This window comes from Chlorocebus sabaeus, chromosome 1 (assembly GCF_047675955.1).
Source record: "Chlorocebus sabaeus isolate Y175 chromosome 1, mChlSab1.0.hap1, whole genome shotgun sequence".
NCBI classification, from domain to species: Eukaryota; Metazoa; Chordata; class Mammalia; order Primates; family Cercopithecidae; genus Chlorocebus; species Chlorocebus sabaeus.
The window spans coordinates 671,426-696,727 of NC_132904.1; the positions used below are offsets into that span (position 1 = coordinate 671,426).

Below are 25,302 nucleotides of genomic sequence, written 5' to 3' on the forward strand. Positions count from 1 at the left end.
TTGGTGCGTCCCGGAGCTACGGCGTCTGAGCAGGGCCGAAAGCCGCGGCGGCGGTTCGCGTTTCTCGTGTCCGCTTGACTGACAGCTGCGCGGCGGGAGCGGACGAAGGGAGCGCGAGGCGGCGGCCCAGGTACAGCGCTCCGGGCTCGTGGGGGCGTGCGGCCAGGGTCTCGCGGCCCGAGGTGTCTGACTGGGAGCGGCTGGAGCCGGACGCGAGCGGGGCGCGCGAGTTCGAGCCCAGAGCCGACACGCAGCAACAAGTGGGGTCCGGCGCGGGGGCTTGGGGAGAGGGCGGGCGGGGGCCGGGGCGGGTCTTCCTGCTGCCCCTCTTGGCCCCGCCGGGTAGTGGGGTCCCTCCGCCTCCGCCTCTACCCGCGGGGTGTCCGGAGCTCTCGGCGCCGAGTTCGGGGGGTCCCATTCTGGACGCGGCCCAGCCCCTAGGGGCGCCGCCCTGGCCTTGGCCGCGCAGTTACGGCCCCCGCCGGCTGCTCCCCGCCCCGGCCTCCTGTCCGCGTTCTTTCCGCTCCTTCCCAGGAAGGGGGTCGGGGTGCACTCTGCTGGGCTGCTCGCCGTCCCGACGCTGAGACGCGCCTCTGAGCACGGGGAGAGGGGGCCCGGGAGGGAGGTCGGGGAGGGCGTCGTGGAAGAGGTACTCTTTGAATTGAACCTTGAAGACCCCGGTACAGGGGACCCCTGGGCAGATTCCCGGAGGCTGCACTGGCAGGACCCGCTGAAGGCGGCAGCTCTGCTTTGCTCTGGAGCTCAGGGCCTACGGAGGACGAGGGAGGGGGAGCCTGTGTCTCTTGGATGGAGTGCGGTGGGGGGCTGGCACCAGCACCCTTCTTGCTGTGCCCCTGGGGTGGGGGTGAGGAAATGGGAGGTCAGTGTGCAGTAGGAGGCAAAGACTCCCTGGAGGTGCGAGGTGGGCTGTGGGGGGTGGGCTGCAAAGTGGCACCCATGGAGGGGCTCTTGGCTGGGGCTTCCAGCTGGGGTGGGACCTGTGCTGGGTTCCAGGCGTCAGCTGCCGCTTTCTCAGGGCAATGCTGGGTCTGCCTTAGTTGCAGGGGAGGAGGATGAAGGGTTTTCTGGGTCCAGAGTGGTGTTGGCCAGATTCACTGCACACTTGGGATTTCTGCTCCCACCCTGGCCAGGGCCCTGGGCAGCTTCCCCAGTGGCATTTGTCATACCCCACCCAGCCACGTGCAGAGCCACGAGCGGAGGCCACTTCCCTTCCCTGACCCCCTCCCCCCAGGATGAGTGGACGCACATCCTGCTCGGGCAGAGGGGCAGGACAGGGGCCGTGAGTAACGGTGGCCTGGGGTCAGAGCCAGGCTCAGCTGCAGAGGCTGCTGGTGGCTGTGGAGGTGAGGGAGGAAGGGGGGTCCGGGATGTTAGCAGGGTGGGCCCTGGGGAATGGGTGGGTGCCCGGAGGCTTCCTGGAGGAGGGTCCAGGGCCTGTCCTGCCCCTGTTCCTGCCTGCAGGAGTTGTTTACTCGGAGCACGGAGCACGGGGGGGCGGGGAGAGTAAGCTGCCCTCCAAATCCTGGCTTGGGCCAAGCTGACATTCTTGGAATTCCAAGTGTGTACGCTTCCTATCCCTCCATTTCCTAGCAGAGCCCCTGAGACCTGGAGACTGCCCCAGCCTCAGGCTCTGTGCCCCTCCCCCGAGTCCCCACCACATGTGTGCGGAGGCCCCTGGGAAGCCCAGGCCTGTCCTCAGCCCAGACTGGGCTATACCTGAGGACCCTGGGGAGCCTGGGCCTGCCTCAGCCCTGCCTGGTGCGTCCCTCTGAGAGCGTGTGGGGCGGAACAGCCTGGGGCCTGGGCCCGACCCTCCTCAGGCTAGCGGGGGTGGGAGGGAGCCTGGTGGGGGGGCAGGGCACTGTGCTGGCCAGCAGGGGCCCGTGGGGGCCCCTCCTGGGTGTGGAGTGTTGGTACAGACCCGGCCTGGCTTCTGGGGAGGGCCTGGGATGGGGCCAGGAGGTGAGGCACTGGTTTTATAGAAGGGGGCGTTGTGGAGTCTCCTGTGGTCAGCACAGGGCAAAGGGAGCGGAGGGTGGGCTCCCCCAAGCGCTTCCTGCTAGAGGAGGGGTCACTTCAGGGCAAGTGACCAGGGGAAACCCATGATTGAAGTTTTAGCTGCTGAGCTCCTCCCACCCCGGGTGTTGCCCTGGAAACAGGCCAGCCACGGGACCGGGAGGGCTGGGAGGGGGAGCACGGGCTGCGCCCTGGCTGGGATTCAGCTGAACTTGCACTCTGGTCTGGGATCACAGCCCATGTTTCCCTATCTGTGAAGCTCAGGTGGGACCAGAAGCTGCCCACCAGGAGGGCTGCATCCCTCCTGCCACTGAGACCAGGCATGGCCTTTGGCTAGGAGAGGGTGATCATGGTGTGTGTCCCCAACCTCGCCCCCACACCTGTGCCCTTTGGCCCTGTCCATGGCTGGGACAGATGTGTGCTCACCCTGAGGATGTTGTGGGGTGGGGTGGGGTGGGTGCACACGGCGTCACGAGCACATGTGCCCGACACCTCAGCGGTGCACACAGCCAAGGCCACTGCCTGCCGTACCCACGACGTCCGCGTCCTCCCTGCAGTCCTGGGAGATCGGCATTTTGAGCAGTGGGGTCTGTAGATGGGGCCAAGGCTGAACTGGCCCCAGCCTAACCACTCACATGCCTGGGCTGGTGGCATTTGGGAATGTCACTGCCTGCCATGCAGCTGCCCAGGCCTGATGTGCCCCCCAGACTGTTCTGTAGGGGTCTAGGTTGCACGGGTCAGGGCCCGGGCTGTGGTGGGATGGCACCTGAGGTGCGGCTGCTCCTGGAGCCTGGGGGTTGTGGGAAGGTGCCCCCCACCCAGGGTCCTAAGTGTGTTGCTTTCACCCCCAAATCCCAGAAGAGAAATACCCAACAGTGCAGGGGAGGGTTACGGGGAAGGCCTGGAGTGTGGGGTTGGCCTCGGTGGTCCTCGGAGGAAAGACTGGGGAACCTTTGGACTGTCTGTCCCTCCCCTGGGGCTGGTGGGGGGATCAGAGTGGTGTCTCCAGCCTCCAGGGCTCAGGTTTGGGTAGGAGAGGCCTGGTCCCACCCAGACTCTGCGTGCAGCCCCCAGTCCCTGCTCCTTGTATGCATGAGGGGGTGCTAGCTTGCTTGGGACCCCCCCGCCCAGGGTGAGGGTCTGGGACGGGCACTGGGGCCCCGCAGGGGCTGAGGCAGCCAGAAAGCCCACAGCATAAGCTGTTTGTGTTGGCGGGCCTCCCTGCTTCCTCAAAGCTACCTCAGAGCCTGTGAGCCTGGGGAGTCAGGGTGTGTGGGCTTGGCTCTGCTGTCTGTCCTGAACTGCCCCTGCTGGGCTGTGTGGCGACCCTGGGCTCTGGGCTGGGCCAGGACTGAGCTGCTGCCCTGCTGCCGGGGCTCAGAGAGGCCGCTCCACTGGCCTGGCACCCAGGCTACTGCAGACAGGCTGCTCTGTCGCATGGGCAGGCCCCTCTTGGGGGGGACCTCCCTCTGGCTTCGTGGGTGTCCGAGGTTTCCTTGCAGCTCATTCCCCCCAGGTTTTCCAACCTGCAGAGCTCTGGGTGTCTGTCTTGGGGCCCTCGCTCAGCCAGGGTTGGGTTGGAGCCTCTATGGTTCCTCCTGCCCTTGGGCTACTGGAAGGACAGTTACCTCACTCCAGAGAGCCAGGTCTGAGGGGTGAGGTGTTGCGGGGTGGAGCCAGCAGGGCAGGGAGTGCTGGGCACTGCGTTTGGCTGCCCAGGTGAGTTTGGGGCCTCTCCCTGGCCAGAAATCCATGAGTGCCAGGAGGAGGACAGACTCCCCAACCCATGGTGGAGGAGGGCCTTGAGGGTCCTTGCTGACAGCTCCATGGGGAGGGCGCGAGGCCCCCTTCCTGTGCTGGGGTGTCTGCTCAGAGCCCAAGGTAGGGTGGGGTGGGAGTGCTCGTGCCTGGCAGGAAGCAGACAGCAGGCTGGTCCAGGGGTCTGGGACCCCAGCAGGGAGGCACTGCTGCGTGTCTGTGTGGGTGCAAGCGTGTGCCTTGGTCTGTGTCTCTGCATGTCCCTGTGCTGTGAGTATATGTCTTTGAACATGTGTTCTCTGCACACCGTGTCTCTGTGAGTGAGCCTGTGTCCCTGCCTGGCTGTCTCAGAGGCTTGAACGGGCAGAATTTGGTGACTCAGTCATTGATTCAAAGCTCTCCTGGTTGGGGCTACTCCTCAGTGGTCTTCTCCCCCGAGGCTGGTGGTGTATCCCCTGCCCACCCCCGACTGCCCCTCTGCCGTGTAGGGACCTGGCCCCAGGTGGGGGTTCCCCTGCCCTTGTCTAGGAGCATCTCTGGCTGTGCTGAGGGTGGAAGCCAGGGCTCCACTCTGCCCGTCTTTCCTTCCACAGAGCTTGGGGCTGCCTTGGTCGCACCCACCGCCTGCCTGCCCACTGGTCAGCCTTCAGGGGCCCTGAGCAGCGCCTGGCCTCTCTCCTGTGGCCAGCCCAGGTATGTCACAGCCCGGTGGGGCTGGATGGTTGTGGTGGGCAGCAGTGGTCTTGCCTCTGGGTCTCACTTTGCCGGCCCAGGGGCCTTGCCAGCCGGACACTTTGACAACACACCTGAGCGTCTAATCGGAGCTCCCGTGGGGAGGGGCTGGACTTTGGAGACAGGGTCCCAGAACACCCTGGCTGGGGTGTTGAGGAAGGACCCTCCCCGGCTGAGCTCTGACACTGTGGCCTTGCCCGGGCCCCTGCCTGTGTCTGAGCAACCCAGTGTGAATCCTGAACTTGGCAACAGGAGCAAGCCCAGCCCCTGCTCCTACTGGCCCTCGGTAGCCTTGTTTGAGGTTTTTGATTTCTTCTTGAATAGGCCTCATCTGCTCACCTGGGTGATGTGTGCAGGGCTTTGTAGATGGGAAAGGGGGTGGCAGGAGTCTTGGGGGGCACTGGGACTGCCTCCTGGGTGCTGGGCTCAGTGCAGGCACCCAGACCAGCTCTCCCTTTGCCCTCCCACCCGCGTGAGACCCTCGAGCCTTGCCCGCCACTTCTCCTTCCAGCCGCAGCCCCAGAGGGATGCAGGAGAGGTGGGGCAGGGGTGCCACTGGCTAGCCTGGCGGCAGATGCTCTCCTTGGGGTGGCTCAGGTGGTGTTTTTGACTGCAGGTGGGGTCTGGCTTCTCCCAGTCAGCCTGGGGTCCTCCCAGGTCTCCGTGGCACCTCCCCTTGCCTGGCCCACGAGTAGGTGCTCTGAGCGCTGCCCAGGTCACATGCGAGCTCCCTGGAGGCACTGCCCACGGCTGAGTGTCTGCCCTCGGGTTGTACCTGCGTGGCTGGGGGAAAGGGGGCGCCATCTGCTCTCTGGGCAGAGCTGTGGGTGTTTCTGTCAGGGTCGGGGTCCCAGGGTTCCTGGGGTCTCTGCTGGGCCCCGATGCGTGGCCTCCGTTCTGACCCATTCCTGGGGCTCAGACCCACCAAAGAACCCTCAGGGGAAGGACAGGGTAGGGGCCATGGGAAGCGCCAGGATGGCCATGTGGGCCTTCAGGGGACCTCCAGACTAGCCTCCTGTTCCGGGGGTCCCCTGTCCCCTTCCCGCAGTGAGGACCTGGGCACGGGTGCTGCCCCGGGGCTTGGGCTGCAGTTCTCTACAGAGCCCTTGGGGGGCAGCAGAGGCTTGGGGCAGGTCCTCAGGGGCGGGCAGAGGTGGGAGACCTCCCTGGGCACCCAGGTCTCCCACGGCAGTCCTCCCCAGACCTCCCACCTCCCACATCAGTTACTCCAGGAGGACCCAGGCCTCCAGAGATGGCCAGTCCTGCCAGGGAGCACCCCTTCCCCTCCCTTAGCGGTCTCTCCCTCCTCTTCCTCCTTCCCTTCCTCATTCCCGACCTCTGGGCTTCAGGTCACCTGCCAGGAATCTGGGCCACATGCTGGTGTCTTCCCAACACCGTAGGGCCCTTGTGCCCTGCGCTGGTGCTGGGGCTTCAGAGACGTGGGGTAGGCTGCGGGGCACAGCTGGGGGCCTCTGTCCCCTTCTCCGGCTGTGGGAGGCGTATGCGCACCCGGCGTGATGACACCCAGGAGTGCAGGCACATCTGTGCACGGGGCCAGTATGTCTGTACCTGCCGGGGGCGGGGTGGGGTCTCTTACAGGCTGATTTCCAGCCTGGGCTTGAAGAAAATGAAATTCTGGGCCTTTTGTTTAAAAATTACCAAGAATTTCAAGACGGGAACAGCAGAGCATCAAGCCAGCTGGGGTGGGTGTGAGCGACTGCCCTTGAAGCCGGCCCCGCTCCCGCCTTGGGGACTACATGGGGCGCAGGCCGAGTCGTGCCCACCTGAACGCTCTGGGTCTGGCCTGGGGCTGCCAGCCTCCCGCGGGGCTGCCTGGTGGGGGGAATGTCTCAGCAATCACACCTGCGCTCTTCTGTGTTGTGGAACGTCTCGTATAGTCAAAGACTCAACGGCACCCGCTCCGTGCAATGCAGGCTGACCCAGGCCTCCCCCCGCCCCCCGGCCACCCAGGGCTTCCCAAAGCGCCCGGGGCGGAGCCGCCCCAAGTTGCCACCAGACAGCAACGGGGTAACCCTCCATTTGCGTGGTGCTTTGCGTATTGTTCGCGTGGTCGGAGGTCTCCAAGCCCGACCCGGGGCCGGGGTCCAGGCGAGGTACCATGGGGGAAAGCGCTGGGGGCGTCGGTCGCGGGCCAAGAGCTGCCCAGGTCTCATCCCCAGGCCCCGGCCCCGGTCCCCAGTCCCCTCAGGCGCCCTTCGCGAGCATCTTCCTGCCGCGCGCGCAAGGTGGGGAGGGCTGGGGCGCCGGCGCCGGCAGAGGGGCCGGGGTCGCGGCTGGTGCGTTGCCGGGGCTGCGATTGGTCGGCCCGGGCGGAGCGCTGGGGTTTGCCGGGCGGTGCGGCGAGGAGGGGAGGGGGTCCGCGCGTGGGCGGAGCCGCCGGGGATTGGCCGGGAGGGCGCGGGGCGGGGCGCGCGAGGTCGCGGGGCGCGGGGTCCGCAGCGCGCGGGCCGGGCAGGTGTTGGGGTCCCGCAGCCGGGGTCCGTGCGGATCCGCGCGTCCTGCTGCCACCGCGGGGGCCAGACCGGGAGCGGGAGCGGGGCCGGAGCAGGCACCGGCCGGCGGGATGGGGGTTTCCGGGGCAGCGGGCGTGGGGCGCTGAGAGGCGGCCCCGGCACACCCGGGCGAGATGCGCCGCTCCAGCACGGACGAGTCCACGTACCGGCGCAGCCCCTCTCCGGAGGGCAAGGAGCCGGGCTTCGCGCGCGGCGGCCCCTTCCGGCGCTACAGCAGCCTGTACGGGCGCGCGGGAGGCGGGGACGCCGGGGGCGCCTTCTTCGGCCTGCACGCGAATCCCGGCCCCAAGGCGGCCCAGGCGCGCTACACGTCGCCCAAGGGCAACAAGTACGTGGTCTTCTACCTGGACCTCTCCTTCATTTTCCTCCTAGAGCTGAAGCGCTGCGGCATGGCGCGCGCCTGCCTCCAGGCCGTCAAGTACCTCATGTTCGCCTTCAACCTGCTCTTCTGGGTGAGTCCGGGCGCCGGGGTGGGTGCCCGGGAAAGACCCGGGGTCCCTGCCGCGGCGGGTCGCGGGGTCTGGGAGGCCGGAGTCGCTGCCCCGGCCGGGCGTTGGGTGCGGTTGGAGGGGTGGTCCAGGAGGACTCAAGACCGCTGCTCCGGCTGGGGCCTGGCCTGGGCGGGTGGGGAAGGTTTTCGCCATCACTGGGTCTGACCCCTGCACTCCGAGAGGCTGCCTCACGCCCCGGCCCCCTCTCCTCTCCTTTCTTGATGGGACGGGGACACGTTGCACACGTGCGCGCCGGGCAGGGCCACCCGGGCACTGCGCCTCCCTTAGGGTCGGGATTCCTGTCCGGGTCGTGGCCAGTTTTGCGCGGGGCCCCGGTGCCTCCCCTGGGCCCGCCCCCTCCTCGGTGCAGCTGGCATCCTTGCCTCGGCCCCGCTCTTCCAGGCAGGCGACCTGCCCGGCCAAGGGACTCACTTCCGAGGGGTTGAGCCGGCTGCCGCCAAGGTTCCCCAGTCGCCGGGAGGCGCTGCGGAAGGGAATCCCGGACACTGAGCAGGGCCGTGGGCCATCAGTGCTCGCGGCAGACCCTGGCTTTCCCGCGCCTCCGTCAGCAGAGGCTTCCCTAACTTTTGCCGAGGTGGTGTCAGGTGTGCTCAGACCTGGAGTGGTGTCCAGGGTGGGCCCTGTGTGCTGGGCGGAGCAGAGCTGAAGTAGAGGGAGAACAAGGTTCCACCCCAGCCCCAAGTCGGCAGGAGGTGGGGCAGGACTCCCACCTGGCCAGGTTGGAGCACGCCTCGTGGAGCCGCGACCCTGTCCTGTCCCTGGCCCCTGTGGAGGGCAGCTGGAGTTGGGGGTGGCCGAGGATGACCTGGGCTGGGCCTGGGGTTTTGCTGGCTGGGCTGGGGGAGGTGAAGTGATGCCAAGGTCATTCTGTGCCCTATCTTTAATTCCTGAACCAGCTCCTGCAGCTGGGAGTCAGGGGTGTGGCCTCAGCTTCTGCCTGGGCTCTGGGCTTCAGGAGGCTGTGCATCTGCATGAGATCCAGCTGGGGCCAAGTGCCCAGAAGCCTGGGTCCGCCTTCCCACCTCTCCCTTCCTGAGCCCTGGCTCCTTCTCTCACCAGCTTGGGGTGGGGGCTGCGGGGGTCCCTGGGAGGGACAGTCAGCCTGGGTTGCCTGCCAGGTGTGACCCAAGGAGCCTCCTGGTCCAGATATCCACCTCCAGAAGGGGTCACCCCAAGGGTTTGTTTTCTGCAAGAGGCTCTTGAAGGGGTGAGGTCCAGGCCTGAGGGGTGCCTTGGAGGTAGGGGGGTGGGAGACCTGGGTTTGGGCTGGAGCTGGTGGGTATGGGGGGTGGGCTGCAGGTGGCTGAGTGGCCAGAGTGTTTCTGTGATGGGGGGACGGGACCGAATGACTGAAGGGCAGTGGGTGTGGGGGCCCGGCAGGCAGGCAGGTCCTGGGAGGGGAAGCCCTCTCCTCTGTCCCCCTCCTCCCCTCCTCCATGGCCTGGACACCTGCCTTCAGGGAGAAAGAAGAGGGTCCCGGTGGGGGGGTCTCTGCCCTGAGAGCAGCCCACCTTCATGGAAGACCCCAGGTGGACCCCGCTTTGCTCTGTGACCTCCAAAGAGGCCTCCATTTCTTTTTTTTTTTGTTTTTTGAGACGGAGTCTCGCTCTGTCGCCCAGGCTGGAGTGCAGTGGCCGGATCTCAGCTCACTGCAAGCTCCGCCTCCCGGGTTCACGCCATTCTCCTGCCTCAGCCTCCCGAGTAGCTGGGACTACAGGCGCCCGCCACCTCGCCCAGCTAGTTTTTTGTATTTTTTTAGTATTTTTTTGTATTTTCACCGTGTTAGCCAGGATGGTCTCGATCTGCTGACCTTGTGATCCGCCCGTCTCAGCCTCCCAAAGTGCTGGGATTACAGGCGTGAGCCACCGCGCCCGGCCAAGGCCTCCATTTCTACCGCTGGCAGACACACTCTGCTGTCCTCAACCTGGGAAGGAACACACCAGGAACCCTCTTGGGACCCTGTTCTGGGCTGGAAAATCCAGTTCTCTCTTTTTTATTTTTATTTTTTGAGATGGAGTCCTGCTCTGTCACCTGGAGTGCAGTAGCGTGATCTCGGCTCACTGCAACCTTCTGCCTCTGGGGTTCAAGCGATTCTCCCACCTCAGCCTCCCAAGTAACTGGGATTACAGATGTGCATTACCATGCCCGGTTAATTCCTGTATTTTTAGTAGAGACGGGATTTCACTATGTTGGTCAGGCTGGTCTTGAACCCCTGCCCTCATGATCCACCGTCTCTGCCTCCCAAAGTGCCTCCCAAAGTGCTGGGATTACAGGCGTGAGCCACTGTGACCGGCCCCAATTATTTTTTATTATTCAATCACCACCTGCTGCCCAGTCCAGCAAACTGGAGCCCCGCTGGCCTCATATACCAGCCTTGGCTCCCTCAACCCTGGGCTGGTGCCCAGTGGGGGTCTGAGGGCAGGAGCGGGGCAGGGGAAATAAGAATGGGTGGGGGTTTTGTCAGGAGAGTCTGTACTGGGCTGACGTCCACACCTGCTGTGCCGTGAGTCACTGTGAGCTAAGTCCCCTCTTCTTGGCAGGAGGCTGTTCTAGGAGTCAGGCCTAGTGCCCCTTCCCCAGGGCTCCTTTCCTTTTGGGGGTGCCAGCTCTCTGTCGTAAGGGCTTTTGCATTTCCAACTCATCTGTCCTGCCAGGGGGCAGAACCTGGCCCGTTCCTCCTCAGAATCATTTCCTCCGTCTCCTCAGGAGTGAAGCTCAGGGGTTAAGGTGGTGGGAGGGGCATCCCCCTGGTGGGACCCCAAGAGCCCGTGTGTGTCTGTCCTGACCCCCTGCTGCCGGAGTCCTGCTGGGCCTGTGGGGAGGGCATGGGGGAGCCCCAGTGGGCAGCCAGTGACCAGAGCCATGGGCGGTGGTGGGAGCCGGGGCGGGGTGAGGAAAGTTGTGTGTGACCCGGGGGCTGTGCCTGTTCTGGGTGTGGCTGTGGGTGTGGAGGCAGAGGCTGAGCCCTGTAAGTGGTACGGGTGTGGCCAGGATGAGGGGTCCTGTGGCACTGGGAGGAGTTGGGGAGCTGAGTGGGGGACCCGTGCCTGGCTCCGGGGCAGTGGTCAGGGTGCAGTGATGGTTCTGCAGCTTCCCTCTGCCCCCACCGTGCCCGCCTGCCCCTTAGCTTTGCTCTCCTGTGCCCTCAGCCCCAGCCTGGCACCTCTCTCTGCTACCTTTGCCTTCATGCTCTTCTCAAAGCCCCCCTTCTTCCAAATGCAGACCCTCCAAGGCCCTGACAGCACTCCTGGATTCCAAGGTCTCTTTGGGTCCAGACCTGAGCCCCCCTCCACACCCACGGTCAGACTGGGCCCCTGGCTGAGACCACAGTCACTAACTGGGCCTGGGGCAGCCTCGGGACCTACTTGGTGGGGGGAAGGAAGGGGCTCGCTCCAGAAGACTGATTGACGTATTTCTTTACAGCATTGGTTCGGATTTCCGGGGCAGGCATCTTTGCTGGGATCTGGGAGGATAGGGCTGCTCACAAGGGTCTATACTCAGAGCCTCCAGCTTTGGGTGGAGTGGGGAGGGTTCCTGGGGCAGCCAGGGTGGGGAGGTAGGATGTGTCCTGACCTGGTGGTGGGGCACCCGGTGGGGCCTTCAGAGTTCAGAGCAGTGGTGCCAACTCAGCCCCACGGACATCTGGGGACACAGTGCTTGCCTTCAGCAAATAGGAGCCCCACCTGGTGATGGCAGCTCCACTGGGGCACAGCCACTGAGCCTGCCTTTGAGCCCTCCCTGCACAGGGTGGGGAGTGGGAAGCACGCAGCCTGTGATGGGGCGCGGGTGTCTCCTGGGAGCCCCATTCTGGGGGAAGCTGAGTGCAGGGCCCGTGAGCCTGAGCAAGGTGTCCTGGGTCCAGGCAGGTGCCCACACAGACACAGGTCAGCAGTAGTGAGGGCATGGGGGCTCTGCTGCCCCGGGACCCCCACCTTCAGGCCTCTGTGCTGCCTTGTCAGCTCAACCTCTGCCAGCAGCGCTCTTCCCTTAATGGAAGTGGAGGTCCCAGGGGCGGAGGGGAGAGGACGGGGCCTGCACTTCCTGCCCATCAGGGGTGGAGGCGGCTGAGCTCCTTAGCAAGGTGCCACCACCAAGGGCTGTCCTGCTGCCCGCCTGGCCTCGGCTCCTTCCCGACGCTGCTCCTCAGGGTGGGTGCCGCTCCCCTTCCCCTTCCCCTCCCCGCCCCAGCACCAGGAGCTCGTCGGAAGCTCAGGCCCTCTCTGCACTGTGTGGTTAGGGCCCGTCTGGGGAGCCGGGGTGGAGGTCGGAGTCCTGCCTGCCACTGTGGGACGCTGGGCAGGTCCTGCCCTCCTGGGGCCTCATTTTCCCATCAACACTACGTGGGGCGGTACAGGATGAGGTCCCCAGGTGCTGGCCTGACCCGGGGGGGGGTGAGTGGAAATGTGGGAGGCCCCTCAACCCCCTGCCACCTGCACTGACCCCCGGGGAGACACCCCAGGTGGGCAGTGTGTTGGAGCCATGTGGTCCAGGGCCCCAGCCTGGAGGGGACACGGGGACTGTCTTGGCTCTGTCCTGCTTGGGCTGTCAACCCTGGAGGTGTGGGGGCCCCTCAGCCTGACTGCCCACTCTGTTGTCCCGAAGGAAGGTCCTGGCTACGCTTGGGGCCTCTGCTCTGAGATCGGCAGTGAGCCTGGTGGAGGGGTGCGGCAGGGGCCAGTCCTTGGCTTCCCCTCCCCTGGGATGAGCTGAGGTGATATCTGGCAGATACCATGGCGGGCCCGCCTGGTGCTCGCCTCTGGGCAGCACAGTGTCCCCACAGGTGGCAGAGGGCTCTGCCTCCAGCTCCCAGGCCTCTGAGGAGTTCAACATCCCAGGCCAGCCTTTGGGATGGGGATGGCCGCAAACTCCCAACATCCGTTTCTGAAGGAAGGCCCTGATGCCGGCGACCACAGTGTGTCTGAGCCTTGGGAAGTGTGTGGCTCTCTGTGGGTGGGGAGCAGCAGCGGTCGGTTGGGGGACGCTGCCTGCCCAGCTGTGGGCTCCAGGTAGCTCTGGCGCTGTTGGGGGTAGGTCAGACTTGTTCCCCTGGTGACACAGGCCTGGCACCATGGACCTCCGCAGGTTCCAGGTCTCAGCTGGTGGCAGGGCAGGCAGGCCGGGCCTCGGTGTGGAGAGGGCTCTCTCCGGGGGCAGAGATGTGGCATTGGCAGCTCAGGGCTGCAGGGGCAGGCAGAGAAGTCAGGAGGCCCACGCAGGGGCACGGGAGTGAGCGTGGGGGCCTGGGCTCCCAGCCGCACCTGTGTGATGTGAGCCGTGGCCCTGGCCTGACAACGGCCAGCTCCCACGCAGCCCTGCTGCACCCACAGCCCCGCTGGGTCACAGTCTCCTCCTGGATTCCTCCCCACCCTTCAGCAAACTCCTACTCACCCTGCAGGACCCAGCATTGGCACCCTGGGCAGGTGCCCCCTGACGAGGGCTGTTCTGTTCTCCCTGCCTTGGACACTGGCCTCAGGGTAGGCCTTGGTCACTGGGTGGGGCTGGTCTCCTCATCTCTGGGCCCTGGGGGCCCTTGGAGAGCTCCTGGGTTCAGGGGTGAGGGAACGGAGGACAGATGGGGGTGTGGAAACAGGATGTTGCTCGGGGCCCACAGCTTTAAGGAAACAAATCACAGCGAACATTGTAAGTGGACAGACTTGTAATCCCTGGAAACCAGCATCCCAGCCATGATGGGATGTTCCTGCAGCCCAGAGGGTCCTGAGGCTGTGCTGGCTGCCAGCATCCCTGTCTCTGGACAGAGCCCTGGCTCCTGCGGGGACTCAGTCCCCCCATCCTATTCCAAGGACGTGGCTGGCAGCCCAGCCATCTGCCACACAAAGGCATGTGGCCAGAGGGGCAGTGGGCTGAGGATGGAAAGCCGGTCAGTGCAGCCCCCGTGGGCCTGGAGGGAGCACACTCCATGGACTCCAGTGACTGCACCCCTGCCCGAGGCCTCCAGGAGGCTCAAGGGGGCCGTCCCCCAGCACCTGCCCAAGAGGCTCAGGTGGGCTGTCCAGACCAGAAAAGAAGGGCGGAGTGGAGAATGCACAGGCCTCAGCAGCACCTGCACACGCTCAGCGCTGGGGGACGGCCCCCCGAGCTTCTTGGGCTCCTAGTCTTGGGCTGAGCCATCAGTTGCTGCTGAAGATCAGGGTGAGCACGTGTCTGATGGACTGAGCCTGGGGCCAGGTGTGCTGGACGGACATTGGCCAGAGATGGTTTCAGGCAGGTACTGGGGACAGGTTCTGGGCATTGGACAGTGTGAGCTGATGCCTGGGAGAAGGACGGGCCCCGGGCACCGCTGACTCTGGAGGTGAAGAGGTCTGGGATGGAGCCGCTGGCCTGGGCTGTTCCCCCAGCTGCCATCCAGGGTTCCTCTCCCCATCTGTCATGGGGTGGCGTCACCCTCCCGCCTAAGCTTGTGTCTGGCCTGGTGGGGGCAGCAGTGAGGGAGGGAGGTTTTTAGCCGATTCCCGTTTGTACTGAGTGCGTGGGGACGGGATGGAGCTCCTCTGGTTTCCGGGGCCAGGCCCAGAGGGCTGGGTGGGACCCTGGTAGGATACACAGGCTGCCAGCCACACCCCCAGCTGCTGCCCCTCTGGCTGCATTTGACCAGAGGGACCTGGCCCTCCTGGCCTCAGCCCTGCTCATCCTGCCTTTGATGTTCTGTCTCCAAGCAAATGGGGTGCATTTTCTCTTGCACTTTGAGGCTGTAATTTTCCTGCCAAAATGTTTTAAAAGCTGCACACACAGAAACACGTTCAAAATTGCAGGTAATTTTATTAACCACGTGCACACACTTTATCTGTGTGGGTCTAGCAGCGTGCAGGTGCAGCACGCTGGGGCCTGGGGGACGCCGGGTCGCAGGGCAAGACTGCGCGGGTGTGGCCACGTGTGATGGTGTGAGGCAGCATCTGTGGCAATGTGGGCTGGTGTCTGTCACAGCGTGTGACCCAGCCAGGGCCCTGGTGACACCGGGTCACAGGGAAGGCTCCGTCTCAAAAAAAAAAAAAAAAAAAAAAAAACCCCGAACTAAAAAACCAAAAACCCAAACAAAAAACACACAGTGTGTGTGTGTGGCCACGTGTGATGGTGTGAGGTGTCTGTGGCGATGTGGGCTGTCGTCTGCCACAGTGTGTGTGACCGAGCCTGTCTGGTGACAGCGAGTGGGTGGGTCTTTCCTGCCGTCTCAGGTGGCGGTGAGGATGTTTCGTGGAGTGTTAATTAGGGAAATCAGTTCCTGCCAGGGCTGGGGCCATTGTGGAAGGGGTCCAGGGCTGGAGGTGTAGGGCCCCTTCCTGCCCAGCCCCCGTGGAACGGGAGTGTCCCACACCTGGCATGGCACCAGTCACTCTGCACACGTCCTCCCTGTGCCCTTCGAGGCATCCCCTTGGGGCGAGGGGAGCTCGGAACAGCTCATTTTCCTGCTGACAGGAGAGGTCTGCCGTCCTTGGAAGGCAGAGGCAGACGGTGCAGGCAGTCTTTTTTTTTTTTTTTTTGAGACTGAGTCTCTGTCGCCCAGGCTGGAGTGCAGTGGCGCAATCTCAGCTCACTACAAGCTCTGCCTCCTAGGTTCACGCCATTCTCCTGCCTCAGCCTCCCAAGTAGCTGGGACTAGAGGCGTCCGCCACCTCGCCCAGCTCATTTTTTGTATTTTTAGTAGAGACGGGGTTTCACCGTGTTAGCCAGGATGGTCTCGATCTCCTGACCTCGTGATCCACCCGCCTCGGCCTCCCAAAGTGCTGGGATTACAGGCGTGAGCCACCGCGCCCGGCCCCAGTTTGGGTTTTAAATGACAGTTTTCTCTGTTGCGCCAGCACCTCCCCTAAGTTCAGGGACCTTCACCCCCCAGCCTGGCCATTTAGCCTGGAATGCAACTTGCGGGGTTGCTTGGCGCTTGAGGCCAGGATATGCTCTGAGCTGGCGATGGCCATCTCTTCTTCTGGGGCCTCTCGTTTCCCTCTGACCTTCTGCCCTCATCACCTGGTGATCTGGACCCAGGGCCATATCCCTTCTTTGCCCAGTTCTTGGGGCAGTGACCATGTCAGGCCATGTGTGGTGCCCTGTCTGCCCCTCCACGAAACCTGGGAACTGTGGGAGGACATGGGGACAGCCCAGGGGCAGGCTGGGGTTCCTGTGTGCTCCTCGGGAATGCCCCTCAGTTCCGCACAGCCTTGTCTGAACTGGTCTGTACCTGGTGTGCGTGTCCTTGTGCCCGACGGTCTGGAGGGAGCACTGAGTGAGCCAGTGCCTCCAGGCCTCTCCCGTGCTCCAGGATATTACGAGGGACACCTCTCCAAAGATGCATGGGTGGGGGTGCTGCGTTAGCAGTCAGCACCCTCAAGAGCCCGTTCCCCAGCTGCTGGTGCATCCCGTAGCAGGGCCAGGTCCCCCAGGAAGTGGGGGCATCTCTGTAGAGTTGGCAGACCCTGCCTACCCTGGGGCTGTGACCCAAGCCTGGTGCTCCAGTGAGGACAGATTCTCTTAATTAGGGATGTCCCCAGCACTTGTGTCACTGAGCTGGCCTCTGGTCCTGCACACTCCAGACACATCCACCCTGGCTCACACACCCCGCTCACAAGCACCCCGGTGTCCATGCACCCCAGGCTCCCACGTACCCTGCTCACACGCACCCTGGTTTCCATGCACCCCAGGCTCCCGTGCACCCTGGCTCACATGCACCCCCATTCACATGCACCCCAGGCTCCTACACATCCTGGCCAACAGGCATCCTGGCCCACATGCGCCCCTGTTCACACGCACCCTGGCTCCCACGCACTCCGGCTCCCACACACTCTGGCTCAGATGTACCCCTGCTCACACACACCCCGGCTCACACACCCCCCCTGGCTCACACACATCTCTGGGGTCACATGCACCCCAGCTTACACACACCCTGGCTCACACCCACCCCGACTCACGCACCCCGGCTCACAGGCATCCTGACCCACACACACCTCGGCTCACACACACACCGGCTCACACGCTCCCTGGCCCCCATGCACCTCAGCTCACACGCACCCCGGCTCACACACGCCCCAGGTCACACACACCCTGGCTCACACGCACCCCCACTCACACGCTCCCTGGCCTCCATGCACCTCGGCTCACACGCACCCCCTCTTGCACCCCAGCTCACATGCACCCCTGCTAACACACACCCCATCTCACAGGCACCCCAGCTCACACATGCCTCAGGCTCATGCATCCCTCCCCTGGTGCATCTCTGGGCCGCCCTCTGCCAGGCTGTGCTGGCTCCCACCCCCAAGCCTTTTCCTGGTCTCCTGGGAAGCCTCCTCTATCCCCCTAAGCTGCTTCTGGGGCTGGGTTTGCTCAGAAGCAACACCCAGGCTGGGCACTGTGCCCAGGTTTCCTATTGGCTCCTTAGCAGCACCCCTGGAGCTATGAGGGGCTGTGTGGTCAGAGCCAGCAGGTTAGCCCCTGCCTTGGTACTCCGAATCCTGGGGCCCAGAGCACAGGGGTGACCCGTCTTCCTGCACCTGGTCTGTCCAGCTCCCCTGCGCCCCTGTGCCCTATGCCTGGCCTGCTGGGGAGGGGCTCTGGGCTTGGGTGTCAGAGCTCAGCAGGCACCAGGAGCCAGCGGCTCGGCAGAGCTTCCCAGGACAGGCCCTGCACCGGCAGCCTCCGGACAGCGTTCTATTGTGAACGTTAAGCAGAGATGCTGCCTTTGGAGGGCCGGGGAAGGACAGAGCCTGCATTCTCCCCAGGACAGCCTGAGCATGTGTGGGACTCGTGGGCCCCAGCAGCGGGGGATTCTGCTCTGAGGGGATTTCACCCTGTGGAGTCCAGAGGGACCCAAGACACCAGTGAGAGGCCTGGCCTGAACCTCTGGGCACCAAGTGACCATGCCAGCCTTGGGCAGGGAGCCGTGTCCCATCTCCCCAGCACGGGCTCCTGCCTGCCTGCCAGCCAGTGAAAGGGTGGCGGCCTCCAACCTGCAGCCTGGCCTGGCTGATGCACTGCTCAGGGAGGGGCAGGGGAGCGTGCACACGAGGAGGGGGCATCTCCTACCCCCAGGCCCCCTGAGGCAAGAGTCTTGGGGCCCATGGGGCCTGCGGGAGCCCTGCCAGGGTGGAGGCCCCAGGCCTGTCTTGAGCTGAGCTGCTGTGGCGGGTGGGGGTGGCGCGGTGCTGGTGGCCAGCAGCTCATCTCCCAGCCTTGGTTTGTGTCTGGAAAGTGGGGTGTGAGTCTGGCCACTGGGGCTTGGGAGGCTTTTATGGAGTAACTTGGGGCTTCTGGTAGCCCCCAGGGAACCCCCAGAGCCTGTGGTCTGGGTGCTCCGAGGGGCTCCATCGGGTGGAGGGGTGGCTTTGCCAGCCTACTCCCAAGTCCCGTCCAGTCGGGTGGGGCAGGCGTCCCCCAGGGCTGTGTGGCCCTTCCCCAGAACCAGTCAACCATCGGCAGCCCAGGACGTCTGCCCACCACCCACCTGGGTGCCCACGCTGTGGACCGGGAGCTGGTCAGCTTTTTCAGGCGACTGCTTACCCTGTGCCCAGGTCTGGAACGTATCTTCCGTCTCCTGCTGAAACGGCCCAAGCCCGAGGCCTCAGCGTCAGAGGGTGGGGGTCCTGTTGGACCCCTGCTTCCCTTGAGGCCTTGCTGGGCTGGCAGCCTAGCACCCTCTCTTCGGGCGCAGGACCCCCTCGTCTCCCCCGCCTCTTCCTGTTTTAATTGATTTTTATAAGAACAAGCACTTAGGAAACACAGTAAGAGCTCCAGCGGTTACAGGGGCTGCGGGAGATGCTTCTGGGGGACCTGCCTTCTCCGTTCCTGCCAGTGCCTGTGTGGCTGTAAGAAATCGTAACTTGGCTGGGCACGGTGGCGCACGCCTATAATCTCAACACTTTGGGAGGCCAAGGCAGGCAGATCATGAGGTCAGGAGATTGAGATCACGACCGTCCTGGCTAACATGGTGAAACCCTGTCTCTAGTAAAAATACAAAAAGGTAGCCAGGTGTGGTGGTACATGCCTGTAGTCCGAGCTACTTGGGAGGCTGAGGCAGGAGAATCACTCAAACCTGGGAGGCGGAGGAGGTTGCAGTGAGCCGAGATGGCGCCACTGCACTCCAGCCTGGGCAACAGAGTGAGACTCCATGTCCAAAAAGAGAGAAAGAAAGGAAAGAAAGAAAAGGAAGGGACAGAGGGAGGAGAGAGAGGGGAGAGCGGAGAGAGACAAAGTGTGAGGGAATCAGCGTTTCTCCTGCCACGAGTGGCGGGACAGCCGGGGACATCACAGAGACCTTCTTGGGAAGTGGGCACCGGAATCCTGAGACCACCTGCCGGAGTGAGGGCAGGGCTGGGTGTCCCTGACAGCACAGTCTGGAAAGGCTGGAGTGGCCTGTCAGGTGGGGAGTGGGCTTCTGTGCTGGGCAGACCAGAGGGCGAAGTGGGGTTGGGGGTGTGCAGGCTGCGTCCTGGGGCCTAAGATCCCGCCCCTCTGGCTCCAGGCTGGGGGGTGGGCAGATCCCCCCTAGAGGGAGGTTCAGGGGCACAAGGGAGCCCCCACCACTGTGGCCAGGGATTGTGGGTTTGGGGATGGGGTGCCAACCCAGGGTGTCGGGAAAAGACTGGCCTGCCCTGGATACCCCCCAGGGCTGCCGTGGGATTTAGCAGGACTCCGGGCGGTTCTGGCTCAGGCCGGCAGGCGGTGTGGCCTTGGCTTGTGGACCAGGCTCTGCCCTGGGGTCCAGAGCTTGTGTTGGGCCTCACCCTGTCTGTCTCTCTCATGTTGCTGTGCCCCAGCTGGGGGGCTGTGGTGTGCTGGGTGTTGGCATCTGGCTGGCCGCCACCCAGGGGAGCTTCGCCACGCTGTCCTCCTCCTTCCCGTCCCTGTCGGCTGCCAACCTGCTCATCATCACCGGTGCCTTTGTCATGGCCATCGGCTTCGTGGGCTGCCTGGGCGCCATCAAGGAGAACAAGTGCCTCCTGCTCGCTGTGAGTGCCAGGGCCCAGGCATGCTCTGGGTGGGACCACGCAGGGTGGGGCTCCGGTGGTCCCCAGGCCTTGGGTGCTGCAGTGACCCCCAGACGTGGGCCCCACCTCTGGGGCCTGACCTCCAGGTTGGGCGTGTGGCCACTGTTGGGTCTTCCGGGCTGCACTGGGGCCGGGGTCACTCGAGAACATGCTGTAGCTTGTTGGGAGCCTTCCTTGACGGGACACTGGCCCTGGTGAGCACAGGCACAGCCCCATACACGTGTGCACAGGCATGCACAGCCTTTCACGGGCTGCGGTCTCCATGACTCATTCCTGACCACCCCACCCCCGCTGTGGCCCCTTCCCCAGCTCCTTGTCCGGGGCCTGGTCTCTCAGCTCCCTGGGACCATCTGCTGGGACCCTCCCGGCCCCCACCTCGCCTCAGGGATGGACTTATAGGCAGGGATGTTTATCCTCCTTGGAAATGTTCATCACAGATAATTAAAAATGAAGAGGGCTCCTAGATGGAAACACAGGCTTGCTACCGATTAATATGCCTGGCTGAGGCCGTGGGCCCGAAGCGGGTCTGCAGCCTGCTGAGGTCCCAAATCAAGAGGCTTCAGATCACCTCTTTGTCTGAGAAGCCCTGGATGGGGTGGGGCCTCCCTTAGATCGCCTCAGCCAGCCCACTCCCCTCTGTACCCCTTCCTGGGGGTGAGCCCCACATCTCTCAGCCTCCCCGGCATCTGTTGGGGCCCAGAGCCCCCTGGAGGCAGTAGGTGGGGGTCTGTGGCAGCCATGCTGGGGCTTGGAGCTCCTCCAACAGTTGAGGAAGCTGCTGTGTGTGGGCCCCGCCAGGCCTGCAGGGATAGAAGCCCTACCCTTTCCCACAGGTGGCTTGGGACCAGAACCCTGGGTACCTCCTGGGGGTGAGGGGCTCCTGTGTCCTTAGCCCAGCACCCTGTCTGCCCCACTCATGCCTCACGCCCACTCTGCCTGGGCCCCCCAGTTCCTGGACACACCCTGTCCATGCCTGCCTTCCTCTTGCAGGTGTCAGTGACCTCCGCATGGAGGAGCAGCAGGGCTGGGGTCAGGCTGAACTTCAGGGCTGCCGCCAGGAGGGGGAAGCTTGCGTGGTCAGAGGTGGGGCTTGCAGCCTGTGGTCTTGCTGGAGGGGGCATCAGCCACCCTGGCTGCCCTGAGGGCTGTGATGTGGGAGCGGAAGGGGCCTCTGCAGCCCAGGCGTGACAGGCACCCCGCGAGGCACCCGCCGGACACTCACAGGCCCCTGGACGGAGGTGTCTGAAGCCAGCTGACAGGGGCTAGAGCCTTGGGAACAGGGACTTGTGCCCACTTGGGGGTGTCTGGGTTGCCCCAGGGATGGGGGCAGGGGAGGGGAGCCTAGGCCAGCCCAGGGCCCTACACTCAGGAGCTGAGCAGGACACGACAGCCACAGTCCCTGGATCTGGGGCCAAGGCTGAGGGTTCTGAGGTGGGGGTGGCATTCTGGAGTCTCGGATTGGGGGCCTGGCAGGGGTTTCCTGGCAGCATCAGGTATCCATGAGGTGTGTGGTCCTGGCCCCTGGCATGCTATGGGGTGGAGGCCGTGGGGCCTGCCAGGTCCCTGTCTGAGCCTGCACCCCCCCGCCCAGTTTTTCCTGCTGCTGCTGCTGGTGTTCCTGCTGGAGGCCACCATTGCCATCCTCTTCTTCGCCTACACGGACAAGGTATGGCTGCCTCGGCCGCAGGCCCAGCTGCAGGGCTGGGGGCTCCATCCTCGCTCCCAGGGGGCACCGTGGGCCCGGTGTGGACAGAGTGGCCCCCCATCTGCCCTCCCTGGCAGCCAAGACAGCGGGTGTGGATTTACCAGGCCTGGAGGGGGAGCACCCCCAACCCTGGGAGGCTGTGCTGTGCCTCTCGGTGACTGGGGCACGAGGGCACTGCTCCCCCACCCAGAGGGCGCACCCTAGGTCGTACCCGACACAGCATCCCGGGCCGTCTGCTCCCAGCGCCTTGTCCTGGCTGCTCACCGTGGGGTTCTGCTCTGTAGAACGGCCTCTTCTTGGTCACTCATTTATATATTCAGCCATTTGTTTATATTGGGATGAAGTCACAGCTATGGAGGCTGCACTCTGAGCTAGAACACAACACTGCTTTGTTTTGTAAATCACACTGTCAGTAAGGAGAGCTCCTGCTATCGGCTGCTGGGTCCTCTGATGTGCCCCTGTCAACACTTTTCATTCTGGGGCACGTCCTGACTTCCTGGCACTGTAGGGGGCTCCAAGCTCCTCCTGTATTCCCTGCCCTGGCCCAGGAATCAGCCCCTTTTCCAGGGTGCCCTGGGTCCTCACTGAATATTGGGGACCGTGGCCAGGGTGCTGGGTGGGCTCTGCGCTCATAGCTCCTGGCTTCCAGCTCACAGAGCACGGCTGCACGTGTCCTGACACGTGGAGTCCCTGTGTGCCTGTCTTCTGTTCCCCCAGGACCCATGGTCCTCCCCCAGCCTGGGGAGGAAGCCCGGAGGTGGGGGCCCTGGGCCTCAGGGTTGCTGGGAGGACATGGGGCCAGTGTGTCTGCAGCTTGGTGGGCTGGGAAGGGTAGGAGACACTTCAGGACCAGGTGCAGGAGGGGGCCAACTTAGGGGCCAGCGAGGGGGTCTGGATGAGGGAGGCGGGGTACAGTGGGAGGGGCCCTGCTGACCCCCCCGCACCCCCAGATTGACAGGTACGCCCAGCAAGACCTGAAGAAAGGCTTGCACCTGTATGGCACGCAGGGCAACGTGGGCCTCACCAACGCCTGGAGCATCATCCAGACTGACGTGAGGCCTGGGCAGGTGGGTGGGGTCAGCAGGTGCCCCCTCCCCTCCCGCCTCAGCCCGACCTGAGCTTGTCCCCCAGTTCCGCTGCTGTGGTGTCTCCAACTACACTGACTGGTTTGAGGTGTACAACGCCACGCGGGTGCCTGACTCCTGCTGCCTGGAGTTCAGCGAGAGCTGCGGGCTGCATGCACCTGGCACCTGGTGGAAGGCGGTGAGACCCCCACCCTGGGGGCTGGTGGGGGCCTAGAGGGTGGGACCGGCAGGCCCTTCCGTGACATGCAGGACATGCCTCCTGCAGCCGTGCTACGAGACGGTGAAGGTGTGGCTCCAGGAGAACCTGCTGGCTGTGGGCATCTTTGGGCTGTGCACGGCACTGGTGCAGGTATGGCCTGGGGACTGCAGACTCTCGCCTACCCCTTTGCTGGGGCCTTCTGAGCCCAGGGAACAAAGTAGCAAAGGCCTTGCCCCCAGGAACCCATGATCGGGGGAGGCTGGGGCAAAAGCAGGAGGGTGAGTTCGGGGGGATGGGCAGGGATGGCCTGTGGGGACGGTGGGCTCCCTCCTAGTGGACAGAGGCAGAGGCTGGTATGGGGTGGAGGCCGGCGGCCATCCGTGCTGGTTGGTGGCCCAGGACTGGTCAGTGTGCAGAGAGTGGCAGCTGGGGTCCTGGTGCCTGTGGCCCCTGCTCTCCAAACTCCACAGCCCCCAGGAAGTCCTGGGTGTCCTCATGCTTGCAAGGCTCAGGGGAGGGTGCTATGGCTTGAGCCGCAGGGGTTGGGTGGGGTGTGTGAGCCAGCAGGAAGCTGAAGGGCTCTGCCGCTGTGTCCCCTGCCCTGGGGTCAGGGCCAGGGCACCTGCTGAGGACAGGGACCCCTCTGGGCTTGAGGCCTGAGGCCATGGAGCTGCCCAGCCCTCCTCCCCTCCCCACAGATCCTAGGCCTGACCTTCGCCATGACCATGTACTGCCAGGTGGTCAAGGCAGACACCTACTGCGCATAGGCTGCCCGCTTCTCTGCCAAAAGGATGCCCACAGGGAGATGGCCGTGCCCACAGCTGCCTTTCCCACCACCAGCCTCGGTGCTCTGCCCCATGCTGGGAGGAGGGAGGGAGGGACAGGTGCCCGGAGCCCCTAGAACCCTGTTTCTGCAAGGCCTTGGCTCAGGTGGCTTCAAGGCCTCCAAACCCCCGCTGGGAGGGGTGGCCACGTGCTGGCTATGGAACCCAGGGCAGGGGTGGGAGGGGTCTCCAGCACTTTTTATATTTACATATTCTCCAAAGCAGTGTTCACACGGGTGCCAGCCTGTGGCCCCCAGCCTCCCGGGAAGCGGGTTGGGGCTGCAGGAACAGGGGCTTGGCATCCTGGAAGTGGCCCCACTGGTCCTGGTGCTCCAGGCAGGGCCATGGACCCCTTACCTACATTCCACAGTGGGCCTGTGGGGCTCCTGCTGCATCCTAATAAAGTGTGAGCCACAGCCCTGCGTCTACTGCTAGTCTGCCTTCCCTACCCCATCTTCCCTTCTGGCACCCAGGCCTGGGGCAGGGCAGCCTCTGGCATGAGGCTTAGGCAGAGCCCTGTGGCTGTGGGGTCACCTGGTGCACAGGCTTGGGGGAGCCGCCTGCAGAGGACTCTCCAGACTTCTGGTTTTAAGGAAATCATGACATTAGCTCTAAGAAGTGGTGATGAGGCCAGACACGGTAGCTCACACCTGTAATCCCTTTGGGAGGCCAAGGCGGGTGGATCACTTGAGGTCAGGAGTTTGAGACCAGCCTGGCCAACATGTTGAAACCCTGTCTCTACTAAACATACAAAAATTAGCCAGGTTTGGTGGCAGGAGAATCACTTGATTCTGGGAGACAGAGTGCAGTGAGTGGAGATCGCACCACTGCACTCCAGCCTGAATGACACAGGAAGACTCCATCTCAAAGGAAAAAGTAATAAAAATTAAAAAAAAAAGTGCCAAGGGCCCTTGGTGGGAGGGAGGGGGGGCGTCCCTGAACTGCCGGCCTGTGCTAGGTGGGCTTCCCTCTGCTTCACCCCCAACCCCAGGGTCTTTCTCCCCAAGTGGGGCTCTCCTGCCCAAAAACCCCCACCCCAGGGCCTCCTCCTGAGGCAGGGCTCCTTCCACATCACCCCCACCCTGGGGCCTCCTGTCGAGGTGGGGCTCCGCTTTTTCCCCGTCTGTTTTGTTCCTAGAACTCTGCCCTTTAAGTGAGCTGGCAGCACAAAGCAGTTATCACGGGGCACAGAAAAAACATGCATCGACGTGCCTGCTACAGGATTCTCACAGCCAGGGGAGGGTTGTGTGGGGACACTGGCCACAGAGATGACGGTCAGTTCAGGTTGGGGCATCTGATCCCCAAACTGTACCCCACAATCTCAATTTCCAGCTAATTCCTGCCTCATCCTCTGCCCATCACCCTGGAGACACAGCCCGCTCTAGGCGTCCTATCCTATGTGGCATCCCCACCCCTGCTTGCACCCAGTGCTGATCTGGCAATGCCTAGCTCCAGGCCCACACCACCCCCCCAGACCTGCGTGTCCCCTGCCCTCACTCTGATGGAAGCCACAGGATCCCTGAGAACCAACTCAAATGTTAGCGTCAGCGCCTCTGGGGACACAAGGTCAGTGCCCCAAAGCCAGTGGCAGCTTTTTTTTTTTTTAGACAAGGTTTTTGGAGTGTAGTTGATCACAGCTCACTGCAGCCTCAACCTCATCAAGCGATCCTCCCACCTCAGCCTCCTGAGTAGCTACGAGTACAGGCCCATGCCATCACGTCTTGCTGACTTTTGTATTTTTAGTGGGTAGAGACGGGGTTTCACCATGTTGTCCAGCATTCCTCCCGCCACGGCTTTCCAAAGTACTGGGATTACAGGCATGAGCCACTGCACACACCACCTGTATCTCCTACACCCGTGTCAAGCAGCAGCAAAGCGGTGGGAAGGGCTGCACCTGCAGTGTGGCGGCTCACAGGCCTCCCTGAC

At 63.8% G+C, this 25,302-nt stretch overlaps 1 protein-coding gene across 8 annotated transcripts; it reads left to right on the forward strand.

Moving 5' to 3' along the window:
• On the forward strand, positions 1–23,792 carry TSPAN4 (tetraspanin 4). Of its 8 annotated transcripts, none has more exons than XM_007997041.3 (9): positions 2–130; positions 4,389–4,488; positions 7,434–7,513; positions 19,333–19,524; positions 21,155–21,229; positions 22,219–22,320; positions 22,400–22,531; positions 22,619–22,702; positions 23,251–23,792. In XM_007997041.3, the coding sequence occupies exons 3-9, from the start codon at positions 7,451–7,453 to the stop codon at positions 23,317–23,319; spliced, it is 717 nt and encodes a 238-aa protein (XP_007995232.1). In that variant the 5' UTR covers positions 2–130; positions 4,389–4,488; positions 7,434–7,450; the 3' UTR covers positions 23,320–23,792. The 8 variants fall into 8 exon arrangements, with proteins under 8 accessions (XP_037854716.1, XP_007995232.1, XP_007995561.1 ...); XM_007997208.3 differs by having other exon boundaries at positions 120–265; XM_007997291.3 differs by having other exon boundaries at positions 124–260.
• The last annotated feature ends 1,510 nt before the right edge of the window (positions 23,793–25,302 follow it).

What these genes read in the sequence shown, in the direction of transcription:
- TSPAN4 (XM_007997041.3), top strand. Translation starts at nt 7,451, where the DNA reads ATGGCGCGCGCCTGCCTCCAGGCCGTCAAGTACCTCATGTTCGCCTTC. An exon ending in TCTTCGCCTACACGGACAAG is followed by an intron (nt 21,230 to 22,218) that starts GTATGGCTGCCT and finishes CCGCACCCCCAG; the next exon opens with ATTGACAGGTACGCCCAGCA. An exon ending in GGAGCATCATCCAGACTGAC is followed by an intron (nt 22,321 to 22,399) that starts GTGAGGCCTGGG and finishes CTTGTCCCCCAG; the next exon opens with TTCCGCTGCTGTGGTGTCTC.